We start from the raw sequence: 14,220 nt of genomic DNA on the forward strand, positions 1-14,220 counted from the left end.
ATTAGATATACGTCAGCCCAACGATCAAGTATGTAAGGGGTTATCCATCAGGAAGAAAAGAAAAAAAGAATTTGATTTGAACATGCCCGATCCTTTTGTTCTTGAGGGAGATAAGCCGATGCCAGAAGTATCTGGCAGCAGCTTATTCCCGTCTCCCATGCACTCTTGGCATGGGGAGGAGGGAAGAGCTATAAGGTGTATAGCTGCAATAACCGTTTGATGTTTTTTCCCCATATTAAACTACATAAGAAGCCCCCATTACCCTGTAAAATGCCTACAAGGCCTCCGCTTACTCTTAGCGCCACATCTGGAGAGTCAGAGGTTGCCAAAGTAGATCAGAGCACGATATACAACACGATCGGCCCCAAACACAGTGGTAGGCGATGGCTCTCACATTACAATTCTGTTTGATACATGCATCTGAAGTTGTATGAAGGTTATTTTGGACCACATACAGAGGGCCTTTATAACTGGGCACCTTCCAAAAAGGAGTCTTGACAAAAGCTTCTTTCAAAGAAGATCTGATTCTGGTGCTTCTTATTAAAAGATTTTAGGAAACACCTTCACAAACACACGCAGATCAATGCAGCAGATATTCAGCTGATAAAACATTGGAAAGCCTATCAAAAGAGTCAAAAACAAAATCTTACCCCCTGTGGGTACAAATACACATCTTCATGTGGGAGGGGGACGCTAAATCAAAGGGTGTGAACACAATTTGGTGTCCATTATGCAACCATGCACCCTGCAATGCAAGTGACTACATGTAATCTAACAGAAAAGGGATTAGCTGGCGAGCCATCCTGTTTACATGGCATATCAAAGACAAACCAGATAGCATCCTGCAGGAGATTAAATTGACTAGAAGGTTTACTTCAGGCTTGTTGTTTTTCTTCTTCCCGATACAGAGATGTCATCACATTTTACAAAAAGGCATAAAAAGGTAGCCATACATAGTCTAAAGTTGATCGAAAAGGGAAATTCCAACCCAAATTTTTGTTTGTGAGGTGACATTTAAAAAGAAAGATTGCTTTAGCCATCATTCAGAAAGAAGTTGGCCATATTTAAAGTGGTTGTCCTACGGTAATATATCTAACGACTCCAACAGCCAATATGGACCAAAATGTGGAGGGCTGCAGAAGCGTAATGATCGTTGAACACCCGTTGAACCTACAATTGTCTGGAGAACCATCAGCCTACTTCTAAGAGGCGCCTTCAAGTTCTAAGGTCTCCTCATTTTTTTCTGCGGAATAGGCAGATAGAAACGTGGGACACATTTTTGAAGATGTCCAATGCACAGAACCCACGTGAGAGGAGCTGGAGTTAGCAGCATATTTATAATGGCAATATTTACGTTCCAAGACCAGCGCCTAGTCATCCGTTTACTTCACCTGCATGGAATCACACCTACTGACATCCATTGTCAGTTGAGTGAGATACGCGGTGAAGGCATCATGGATGTGAAATATGTGCGTTGGTGGGTGCAACAGTTGTAAGGAGGCTGAACGACGTGTGAGTTCTACGTAAAGGAGCGTTGGCCATGCACCAGCCAGTCCAACAGCATGGGTGGAACAAGTGGTTATCGAGGACTGCCAACTGACTGTAGAAGAGGTTGCCTGCAAAGTCAGGATTTATGTGGGTAGGATCTGTGCACACCATCCTGGGGGAAGGCCTGAAGACGCAGAAAGTTTCCTCCAAGTTGAGTGTCGTGAATCTATCAAGACAATGCTCTGCTTACCGGGTGACCCTCGATATGGCAACAAGTTGGAAGTGGTTTCTCATGCTCCTTATTCACCGAAGATTTCAGGCTTTCTCCAATGATGAAGGACGCTCTCCGAGGTCACATAAGCAATTTTCCAATGGGCAAAACAGACTCCTGAAGAAGCATTCACTGTGGCCAAGCAATCATGGCGTCAACATTGTGAAAAATATGTGTCTGTCAAGTGGGAGATTACGTTCAGAAGTGACAATACTTTCTGGGGTCAGTAAATTTTTAGGAGATCTTAAAAAACAAAATTTAGGAGACTGAGTCCCTTGTACATGGGACGACTAATGGGCACTTCAGTGGCTGACAGCCTTCACGGTGGTCATCACTCAGTGAACGGAGGCAGAGCGGGGGTAATGGTTCAGACCCACAAGCCTCCATTCACAGCAAACAGGTCGTTATTCGTAGATGAATAACGGCAAACCAAAGAGGAGTTTTAGGTCTCCATGAAAGATCCGACCAGTGATTCATCACCGATTGTTCTTGCACTGCATGTTTACACTGCACAATTATCATGTAAACCACTCAATCCAACAAGCGATTTGCCCAACATTTGTGCTGTGTAAAAGGGGCTTCAGAAGTTGAATGCACTCTGCGGTGCTAACATTTAACCTTTCTAAAACTGTATGCGGCAATTCAGCCTGCGGTTCCTAATCCCGGGATTAACCAGCCATGTGGATGAGATTTTGCAAAAATTTCGTCCACATGGGGCGGCCAATCCGTTGCGGCAAAGCCGGGCAGAAACAGACATGCGGCGCGGAATTGAATTCAGTGGCATGTCAATTCAATTTTTTTTTCCGCTGTGGCCTCACTCCACTCTATGGGGAGAGAAAGCTAAAACGGAATGCCGGTGGCCGAACCGCTCTAAAACCCGCGGGTTTTAAAGCTGCGGTTCTCCTGCGGAAATCTTGGAGTTTTTCGGTGCGGCCAATCCTCGAGATCTCCGTCCCGTGTGAACCCAGTCTTAATGTGCTGACAAGCAGAATCTATATCGGTTGCAAGCACTCTTTTGTGTGTACTAACACTTTCACTATGTTGCTGCTACTTCAGTATACATGTTCTGTAATAGGATTATAGGAAGGACATGGCTCCGCATTTAATCTCAGGTTTGCATAAGTAAACAAGGCAGTCTCCATTACTTAAACCCTGCGATGTGTCCCTGCCAAACAATGCATACATTTTGAGCACCAAGAAAGGCCACAGTTTCATGCTTGGTCTAATCTAAGGGCCAGTTTACATGGGACGTCTTGTTGGGTGCAGATGCCCAACAGATCGTCACAGTGAATGGAGGCTGAGCGGGGATCATTCCGGCCCCCTCGCCTCCATTTACAGTAAGCAGGCAGTCTCTTGTTTTCTGGGCGCAGAATCTGAACGACGAACGAGAAGCAAACTAATTCTCATGAGTTGTTCAGTCGGGGTGTGCCTTTACACTGAATGATCAGATTCCTGTAACCAGCGGGAATCCTGACGATTTATCAGCCCATGTCACGCAAAATGCATTCAAATGAACGAACTTGCACGATAAACGTTACGTCCAAACCCTAAGCCATCATGCGCTATTTGTTTAATTTTCGTTCGTCGCTCAATGTCAACATGCATAAAAACTATCGCTGGTTCGCCGACTTCTCGCTGCGTCTAAACGCTGCCCACTCAGTGTTTCACATAGAATGTAAAGCATTGAGTGAGAAGTCAGCAATGATCTGCCAGTCACACACTCATGCTCACATTTAGACGAGAGTCGTCCCCTGTAAATGGGGCATTTGTACTGATCATAACCATAACCCCCCCCACACACACACACACACACCCCGCCCGCCACAATGAGTGTTTAAGCATTTATATATGGAAAATTAGTTAGAATATTTGATACAGAGTGTTAAGACAGGAAAAATGCTGCCCTAAGCTCTCGCTCAGGACCTGAAGGTTGTGAGTTCAATCCCCTCATGGTTCAGGTAGCCGGCTCAAGGTTGACTCAGCAGCCTTCCATCCTTTCGAGGTTTGTTAAAAGGAGTACCCAGCTTGGGGGGGGGGGGGGAGATAATCAATAAATTGAAAGCACTGCGGAATACGGTGTTGGTATACAAATAACAAGATTTATTTATCGCCCGTGTGTATTAAGTTTTCATGTACATGTTTGGTCGCCTGTGTATAGTAATGGCCCTTTTACACTGGCCAACAATTGGTCTCAAATGTTCTTTAGAAAAAGTTTGTTTGCCCCATCATCAGGCCATGTAAGGCTGCACCTGATTAGCCAATTGTGCCTTTGTGCAACCTAAAAACATCATTCTTGATAGGACAACTCTCCACGTGAATGGGCAATGTGCTGCCAGGAGTCAATATTAAAGCACTTGGCTGGGCCCCTGTATCTGAATAGCTTTCCTATGATCTGACCGCTACACTGAGCTCCGATGTTGTGCTGCTCAACGGTAATAACTTCCCGGTAGCACGGCGCTACTTCAATAAAGTGCTGGGTAAGCGTCCGGCACTACTAATCACCATGACTGTTCAGCATTAGAGATGAGCGAGTATACTCGCTAAGGCTAACTACTCGAGCGAGTAGTGCCTTAGCTGAGTATCCTCCCGCTCGTCTCCAAAGATTTGGCTGCCGGCGCCAGTGACAGGTGAGTTGCGGCGGTGAGCAGGGGGAGCGGGTTGTTGGGGGGAGAGAGAGATATCTCTCCTCCGTTCCTCCCCGCCCGCCGAATCTTTAGAGACGAGCGGGAGGATACTCGGCTAAGGCACTACTCGCTCGAGTAGTTAGCCTTAGCGAGTATACTCGCTCATCTCTATTCAGCATTTATAAGAGGCCAGTTAAACAACAATAATCTCAATGATTGACACATGATTAACACTGATATCAGCCCAGGTAAAAGGGCCTTAAAGCTAAGGTCACATGGTATAATCCATGTCAGGTTTAAATGGAAAGTCACAACAGTAAACTACAATCTTAGGGTTCATTCGCACGGAGCTGATTTACCGTGGATTTCGGTATATTTCACTCCTTCAAATTTGAATTCAATTGAAAGCGTAAAATCTGCAGCAAAATCCATGTCAAGACCTGCATCAAATCAGCATGCAAACGCAGCCATAATGCAGATTTCAGGGTTTTAGCTTCATTCAATGAGGCTCATCCACTTGTGAAAAACCTAATCTGCATCAACAAGTGGCATGTTACCATTTTTCGTTAAGGGGGTTCACACAGAGCAGAATTGCCATGGAATTTCCGTGTGGACCCTCTGCACGGAAATTCAGCAGCATTTATAGTAGTAGCAAAGTGGACAAGATTTTAAAAATCTCATCCCCAAGCTGCAGGAATAACCAGTGGAGAAATGTAATTGTCACACGGAATCCAAATACACGTCATGTCAGCTGTATCACCGTTTCCACTGCAGAATTCCCCTCTTTCCAATGAGGGGGTGAATTCAGCACAGGAATTAGTGATGAGAACCACTTCAAAACCTGCACTGATTGGAAGCAGGCATTGTGCGGGTGATCTACAGTGGGCATTGCGAGACAAATCAGCCCCGTGTGGACCCAGCCCAACACAGATTTAAAAGACTACAGCATGGTTTCCCATTCAAATGAACAGGGAACAAGGCCCATAGTTGGCCATACACCATAGATAGCGGTGAGCTATTCTTTTCAAGCCCCTCATATGTATGAAGTTTTGGCATGAGTTCTCAACGGGGAGTGAGAAATAAAACACTACCACGCTGGTGGTAGATTACCTTCTTTAAGAACAAATGGATTGGACATGTAGAAAACACTTGCTCAAATTTTCCTCATCTGTTCTTCACATCTTATAGGGCTTTATGTAATAAGTTAAAGTGCCCTGGTGCAAGCACCGAGTCGGGTGACTCCTAGCATCGCGACGTTTTCTTGGCAGACTGTTTTTGCGGTGTGGTTTGCCGTTGCCTTTCCCAATCATCTTTACCCCCCAGCAAGCTGGGTACTCATTTTACCAACCTCGGAAGGATGGAAGATTGAGTCAACCTTGAGCCGGCTACCTGAACCAAGTGAGGATTGAACCTGCAACCTTCAGGTCGTGAGTGAGAGTTTAGGGCTACCGCATTCTGCTGCCTTAACACTCTGCCCCACACAAGGCTCTTTTTATGTACTACAAGGATGATATTGAGCAAAATCGATAGGTCATCTAGTGCAGTAGTCCCCAAGTAGCGGCTCAGGAGCCACATTTGGCTTGCCGAAGAGTCCTGAACTAGAATATGGTTAAAATAGTCAGTGAGGAAAATATATTGAAACTTTCAAATAAAGCCACTTTGGACGGTATAGTAGGAATAAGGCAAAGTTTTGCAAAACTTTGCAATTTTATGATTTCTTGTTTCTCCACGTTTACCATCATGTGGCTCCCGACCATCATTCAAAAGTGAATGTGGTCACAGTATACAAAAGGTTGGGGACTACTGGTGTAAAGTATGCTCTTAAAGGGGTTGTTCAGGATTAAAAGAAAAAGGTCTGCTTTATTTTCAGAAACAGCTCCCTATCTGTCCATGGGCTGTGTCTCGTATCACGGTTCAACTCCATTCACTTGAATAGGAGCGAGCTTCTTTACCAGACATGGCCCATGAACAGATGTGGCGCTGGAAAAAAAAAAAAAAAAAAAAAAGCAAACCATTTTTTTTAAGCTGGACAGCCCCTTTAAATATGGAACCAACCAAGTTTTGGGACAGTTTTAATATAATCGCCCATACCAGGCCGCCATTATCTATGTCTCTGTGTCCTAAGTGACATGAGAAAAAAATACATATCAGCAAAAAGAATTTTTGGCCTTCTTAACGATTTACAATGGATTAGCAACTGATGTACGTTAAACAGACACAATAGGTCTCCACGTTATGTAACACTTTCTTACATTCCAACGTAATGAGGCAGGATAAGAACATTGAGGCCATCTGGCATACAGAGAGGCCAAAGTCAAGTTAGGTAATGAGAACTTGAGGGCCTGACGACTGCAGTGTATAAGGATCGGCCGGTGACTGCAATCTAATAACGCACTACTGGTGGAAAATACACATCCGTAGCGAGAGAAGCTCACTACACGCCACGGAAGAGCGATAGAAAGGACAGAAGTCAGCTGCACTACATAGAAGTAGAGCTTATTTAAGTGGTCCAGTCTAGAATATAACACAAGAACTAGGACACCGATTATACGTTTTCGCACTCCTGGTATTTGTCCACCCTCAATAAAAAGTCAACTTACAAGCAATGAAAGCTTCCATTGACTTATCTCTACATGATTCACCTTTACATAACTCCTTCCATTCCATTAGGCCGAACAATCCGAATGGAAAGGTCCCTAGATTTCAAGGTACGACCTTCTATACTGTTTAATGTTTCATACTAACCATAGGTGGCGCTACAGAAGTATTGTTCCATCTTCCTTATTTGCATACAATTTCCCAGAGGAGCATGCATAGCCTTATAAGTCTCCTTACTCACCTCCTAGGTATTTCCACACACCTAGGTGCCGTCATTAAGGAGAGAGGATACCCTTCCCGACCCATAATTAATACCATGTTTACTGGAACATAAGACAGCGTCTTATATTAATTTTTGCCCTAAAAGAGGCACGGCGTCTTATTTTTGGGGGTGTCTTAATACTTACCTAGCAGGCCCCTCTCACTGGTCTCTAGCAGTCTCCCGTGTAGTCCTCAGTGCTAAGAGAGCATTCTCTTCCTGGTAACGACGCTTGAATACCCCACCTCCAGCAAGACATTGCCATGATTGGTTCAGGAACGCCACCGTAGCCAATCAGGGTGGCCGCTCAATAAACTAATCACAGCCATTTAATTAGGTCATTCAATAAATGTCTGTGATTGGTTCATCGAGCACCATCTCTGATTGACTGAGGTGGCTTTCCTGAACCAATCACAGCAATGCCTTGCTGGAGGTGGGGTTACTCAAGCCTCATTACCAGGAAGACAATGCTCTCTCCGCGAAGAGGACTACATGGAAGACTGCCGGAGAGCAGCGAGAGAGACCCGAATGGCGCTTGGTAGGAGAGTATTTTTTTTATTGATGTACTGTAGCTACGCCTTGCTTTCGGGGGAGGGCTTATATTTGAAGCCCCCTTTCCCTGACCCCCGAAAATCGGGGTGTGGCTTATTATCAGGGTAAGTCTTTTCAGGGAAACACGGTACTAGAAACAGTACATTTTTTTCATCTTGATCACCTATGAACATTATCTCATTCTTGATCAATAGTCACCCATGTTAAAGTGCCCATACACCTTTAATAGCTGTTGACAGACAGCTTCTTCTTCTGGATCCCCCATATACAAGAACGCTCAGTTCAGACGAGCATACATAAAGCTGCTAGCAGGCACTTCTGACGGTGGACAACAAAGGGATCGGCATGGAAGTTCCAAGTGCACAATCCTGCTTTCCTCCAACATCATCTGTCAGGTTACAGCTTGTAGATGCCAATACATATACACATATATATATATATATATATATATATATATATATATATATATATATACACATATACATACATACATATATATATATACACATATATACATACATACACACACACACACACACACACACACACACACACACACACACACACACACTATACATACATAAATATACACTAGTGGCCAAAATTGTGGAAACCATTTGTAAAAAGTGTACTTTTGAGGTTTGACGGCTCATAACACCACTTTATTTTGAAGTAATACCATAAAATTTAATTTTTGCCCCAAAAGAGGCACTAGGTATTATTCTCAGGGGATGTCTTCTAGTTACCTAGCAGGCTCGGTCCAGGTCCATCCCACTGCTCACCGACGCAATTCTTGCAGTTCTTGGTCGTCCATAGAAGATCACTTCCTGGTTACGGGATCCATAAATCCCACCTCCAGGAAGTGATGACTGATTGGTTCTCAGGTGCTGTTCAGCCAATCAATGCAGCAGTCGATTAATCAATGTGATGGCTGTGATTGGTTTATCAAGTGCTGCATTAATTGGCTGAGCATTGGTCGAAGAACCAATCATAGCCATCGAGTTGTGGAGGCGGGATTTATGAATTGGCTGAGCCGTGACATTACCGAGCCTGCTAGGTAATGGTTTTTTTTGGTTTTTTTTTAATGTAATGCAGCTAGGGCTTATTTTAGGGGTAGTGCTTATATTTCAGGACTCCCTGAAAATCCTGAAAAATCGTGGTAGGGTTCTTTTTCAAGGGAGGTCTTATTTTCGGGAAAACTGTAGTAGAGGTCACTAAAACTTCTTGACAATAGAACAAATTGTGTTAACTTAAAAATAAAATTGCCAGCACAGAAATGAGCATATCCTCAAGGGCCCATTCACATGGACATATTACTTGTCAGTGTATTTCATAGACAACACACAGACCCATTATAGACAATTATTCTCCCCTGGCCATGTGAAAAAAAATCACAGCACGTCCTATTTTGGTCTGTATCCACTGCAAGCGGGGCTTGGACAGTACACGGCCACGTGCTGTCTAATGTGAGTTGCACATACCCCGATGGGCCCTTACTCCCAGAAATCAGCTGTACATGTTGGGGGAGACAAGTCTGGTCATTCATCTCCCCTGCAGCAGCTGACGTTTTAATACACGGACCGCCAGGTTCACCAAAACACAACAGTAGTTATGGAGTACCTCTGCTCTAAGCTGGTCTTGAGAAGAACCCTTTTAGGACAGCCAAATACCATATTATAGCGCAAGGACAGGTGTCCTACTTATGGGACATCCCCTTTAAGAAAACATAAAAAATTGTGAATCTTGGAAGTAAAATCTGCATCATAATTTTCATTTGCTGGTTATAAGTCCAACTAATAATTGTTACTAAATTACAGTACTAGTGTTTCTGGTCGCGCCATACAGCTGTGCTACATACACATCACTGCTACATACATTGTGCATCCCATACAACAGGGATCAGAAGCAGCACGGCACTGGAGATGAAGGACCAGTGATGACTTCACCGTCATTCTCCGTCCCTGATCACATGAGGGTGACGCTCATCCTGCATGAATGACTTACATGCTCCGCCCCTTAATCACGACTGACATCATCAAAAGTCCTTCATTGCCAGTGACGGAGTTACATGCCCCACCTCTAATCATATGACTGTGACACTCATCCCGAGTGAATGACTTACATGCTCCACCTCTTGGTCACATGACGGTGACATCATCACAGATCGCACATCCTTGTGCGGATTATGGGCGGACTACAAACCCCCTGCGGCCTCAGTTACTATGGAATACTAACACACACCTAGCCGGACAGCAACCATTTGCTTACAGGATCTGTGATGAGGTCACCATCATGTGTTTAGGGGCGTAGCATGCAACTCTCTCACTGGGGATGAAGGACCTTTGATGACATCACCATCATGTGATCAGGGGCGGAGCATGTAAGAATCACAAACTCACTCACTCACGGACAGACGGACAGGTTGTTGGCAGTAGTTTGATGAAATAAACAAAAATGAACACTTACTGGTTGATTGATCAGAAGCCCCAGAACCTTGGTCCGTCCAGGCCTGAACATCACCTTGCTGCAAGGAAAGAAGAAAACTTAGTTATGCAAGATATAAAAATGTTCGCCAGCATTATAGATATCCAGAAAGACAGGAGAAGGTTTACTGTGAATAGAAATGTCTGGGTATTATCACAATATTCCACCAGACTGTACCTTCTATGAAAAGGAAAACTGCTGCTGGAGGAGAACCGGGTGACAGTGGACTCTGGTACACTCACACAGGGCAGATTGCAACTAAATGGGACTTGCAGAAATGTATACAGATGCAGCAGAGTCATACAAGTTTAGATGTATGAAATGAATTTTTACAGTCGCGGTAATATTTTTTAGTAGATAGGTACTATTACGGCAGTGTAGCTCCCATTGAGAGCAGACAGATTTCACATCCTGCTGATATGTGCATCATGATGCAGTGATGCAGAAGCGGATGTGGCTGCACAACCAAAGAAATTCTCTAGAACAGCAAGTGACATCCCCAAACTTCAAGCAACGCAGAAATCCGACCGGTCACTAAGAGGCAGCAGTTTTGTTTTAACCCTTTGCAATCCAATTTTGGATTCAGGGTTTCCTAGGGTGCTTTCTCCTTCTGCCATTATACAATGGCGCCATCTGCTGACTAGAGCTAGTACTGCGGTATGTGATATGCTGGAGAGGCCCCCGACAACAGAGCGGCCTTTTAATCTACAGTAAGAATACCCTGCCGGATGTCTTCCGACGTCGGAGCTGTACAGCCTTTAAACAGAATGTCTTTAGACGTCAGACAGTGGATTGGAAAGGGTTAAAAAAAATGATGTACCCTCCCTTTACCCAAGTATGCTGACATCGTCCGCATACAAAGCACAGATATTACAGCACTTCTACCTTTGCAGCGGTCTCTGCAACAGGAGTTGAAGCTTTATAGCCGAGTTGCAGCAACATGGATTCTGCTGCGTTCCGCTTTGCGGTCTTCTTGTTGGGTCCGGTCCCGGTGGCCGTTTCTTCCCCAACTTTTACCTGTTAAATCAGAATTGTGATAACATTTATATATAACCAGGAGAAGAGAGAGAACAAAAAGCATTAAGCCTTGATTATATTAGCATATGGATAGAATTGCTGCTCCCTAATAATGTCTACAGGTAAGGCAGTTGTGAAAAAACAATCCAGGCTTAGTTTTTTTTTAGCTAGTTGCAGGACAGCAGCCGTCCACAGGAATATATATATATACTTTTAGGCCTCTTTGACTCGGGGGACAGAGATATCGCTGCCAGAAAATCGCAGCTCTGTTCTGTGTAATATTGCTGCGTTTTCGCGCAGTGATATTGCGATTTTGTAGCGCTCTTTTGCCAGGCTTTTCGAGGGGACTTGAAGTATACGCCCTCCCTCGAAAATAGGCCCTATCTGCAATAAAAAAATAATACATTACTTAACAGGCGCTGTCCCCTCTGTCGCACTTGTTTCTAGTTTTCAGCTAGCACTTCCTGGTCAAAAACCCCGCCTCCAGGAAGCGTTGGCTCTAATTGGTTCTCGAGCACCGCAGCTCAGCCAATCACTGCAGCGCACGATGAACCAATCACAGCCATTTAATGCGATGGCTGTAATTGGATCATCGAGTGCTGCAGTGAATGGCTGAGCCGCAGTGCTTGCTGAATACTACAAACCAGTGCCGGAGCTGTGGCGGAGAAGCGCGGCGGAGCGGACTGCGCCTGTTAGGTAATGTATTGTTTTTTTATTTCTTTTTTATGCAGATAGGGGTTATTTTAGGGGAAACAGTAGGATTCCTACTGTAAAAGTTTCATTGCAACACACGAGAACTAAGTTTTCGTGCGATGCAACAGAGAGGAAGGCTTCATAGGGAAACCTGGGCTACAAAACATCACACATAGCGGCAATATTCAGCATGCCACGATTTTTTCTCTCTCGCAATGTAGCAACCTACAAAACATCGCCAATGTGAAGGAACAGACTGGAAAGCATCGGCTTCACATACATCTGATTTGTAGTACTGTCGCATCATGAAAAAAATCACGTGAATGGTCATCCGTGTGAAAGCGGCCCTATAAATGCAGCTAGTATGGATATTTAGATATTTGAATTTGCACTTTTACCCTCATTTTCCAAACGCCGGATGAAATTTCAAGGTGAATGTCAGACAGCCAGGGGTGAAAGAAACGCTTTCTTCTTTCAATAGTTGGCAAGACATAAAGCAGATTGCATGGCTTAATACAGTTCTTCTAAAGCCACATTCAAACATGGCCGACTTCTTACAGAATTCCAGTGTGGATCTCACACCGAAACCCTGCAGCAAAGTGCAGGACGATATAAACGGATGTACAGGAGATTCTGGAGATCTGCAGTTATGCAGCATGAGCAATATTAGATAAAAGCTAGCGGATTATATAATAAATTATACAATTATCTATCTATCATCACACACATTTTGTGTCAAGGGGCGCAACGGACTTGATGTTTGCACGATATACAGTTATGCGATATACAGACGGTATAAGCAGACTCAAATATAAGCTGAGTCCTAATATAACCACAAAAAATATAAGCCTAGCTAGACTAAGTAAAAAAAAAAAAAAACAACCGCAATACTCAACTCGCAGTCGGTGTCTGTGTCCCCTGCGCGATGGTCTCCCTGGCGGTACGGCAAGCTGCTCTGTAATCCTCCCCGCTTTCATCTCTCTCTGCTAAGCGGGGTTTTGAATTCCCCCGCTGTCAGCAAGTAAGCGCTTTGATTGGATCGAGCGCCAGCCAATCCCAGCCGGCGCTCGATGATGTCATTCACTGAATGGCTGTGAATGATAGAGCGCTGGCTATGATTGGCTGGCGTTCGATCCAATCACAGCACTTACTTGTTGATGGTGGGTATATTCAAAGCCCTGTTTAGCAGAGAGCACGGACAGCGGGGAGAATTACAGAGCAGCTTGCTGCACTGCTGGGGAGACCATCGCAGCTGCGAGGTGAGTACTGCATTTTTTTGTTGTTTTTTTTACCTAGCTCACTCAAGTATAAGCCGAGGGGGGCTTTTTCAGCATAAAAAATGTGCTAAACAAGTCGGCTTATCCTCGAGTATATATGGTAAATTTGTGATATATCTTTGTATTTTTGTTAAATAGTAAAATTATATATATATAAATCCCTATATCAAAAGCATATTACAAGTGTATGTCGTACAAAAAGCATCACGTTTGCTTCGCCCCCTTGACAAACTTAACCTACAAAGAAGAGGAGTGCCAATATAAATACTATAAGTTTATAATTTGTGTTACACATAAATACAGAGACAGGAGAGCCCGCCGTACCAAAAGGATGACAAATGCCAAGAGAAGAAGAAACTCACGATGTAAACAGTAGGAATCAAACATATACTATGTGTGTATCCAAAAGGAAGAAGTGCGGTTACACAAACGCATAAAGGAAATTGTGGGGCTTAACGAAGCTCTCTCATAGGGCTCATGTCCACGGGCGTATGCGTAAAACGCGGCGTATTCCTTGCCGATTTCTCTGCTTCTGAGTCCGTATGCAGGCTTTTTTCGCGGCTGTGTATGTGACTGCGTTTCCATACGCGAGTGAAAAAAAATGCAGGTTGCGAAATAAGCATACACAGTGATTAATTAGCCTTTTTGTAGGCAACAAGCATTTCACATGCAAGGCTTCCACAATGGGTGTGAGCTCTGCGTAAGCACACGCATCCACAGCGCTCAATGGGGGCTGTACGCACGTATGACCAACTTGTCACAGAAGTCCAGTGTGGCTCTTAATCCAAAAATCCACAACAGAGTAGCGTACAATAAGGCCGTTTAGTGTATATTGGCCGCTATGTTTTGTTTGAATGTTGCCTTAGGGGGAAGAAAGCCCCGCAGCCTCCTGTACGTAACCCCAACTATTGGAAGAAGCGCACTCATCTACGCCACTTGCATATGGGGGTTTGATTC

The 14,220-nt window shown here is 44.2% G+C and overlaps 1 protein-coding gene across 4 annotated transcripts in view; it reads right to left on the reverse strand.

Moving 5' to 3' along the window:
- Positions 1–14,220, reverse strand: part of STAU2 (staufen double-stranded RNA binding protein 2) — a 271,721-nt gene that overhangs the window by 105,884 nt on the left and 151,617 nt on the right. For all 4 annotated transcript variants that reach the window (XM_066578585.1, XM_066578583.1, XM_066578584.1 and 1 more), the window contains 2 exons: positions 11,162–11,293; positions 10,259–10,316 (listed from right to left, as the gene is read on the reverse strand). In XM_066578585.1, the coding sequence (XP_066434682.1) occupies positions 10,259–10,316; positions 11,162–11,293 (190 nt within the window). The remainder of the gene's footprint in view (positions 1–10,258; positions 10,317–11,161; positions 11,294–14,220) is intronic.

The sequence above is a fragment of the Eleutherodactylus coqui genome, chromosome 9 (genome assembly GCF_035609145.1).
Source record: "Eleutherodactylus coqui strain aEleCoq1 chromosome 9, aEleCoq1.hap1, whole genome shotgun sequence".
In the NCBI taxonomy this organism is placed as follows: domain Eukaryota; kingdom Metazoa; phylum Chordata; class Amphibia; order Anura; family Eleutherodactylidae; genus Eleutherodactylus; species Eleutherodactylus coqui.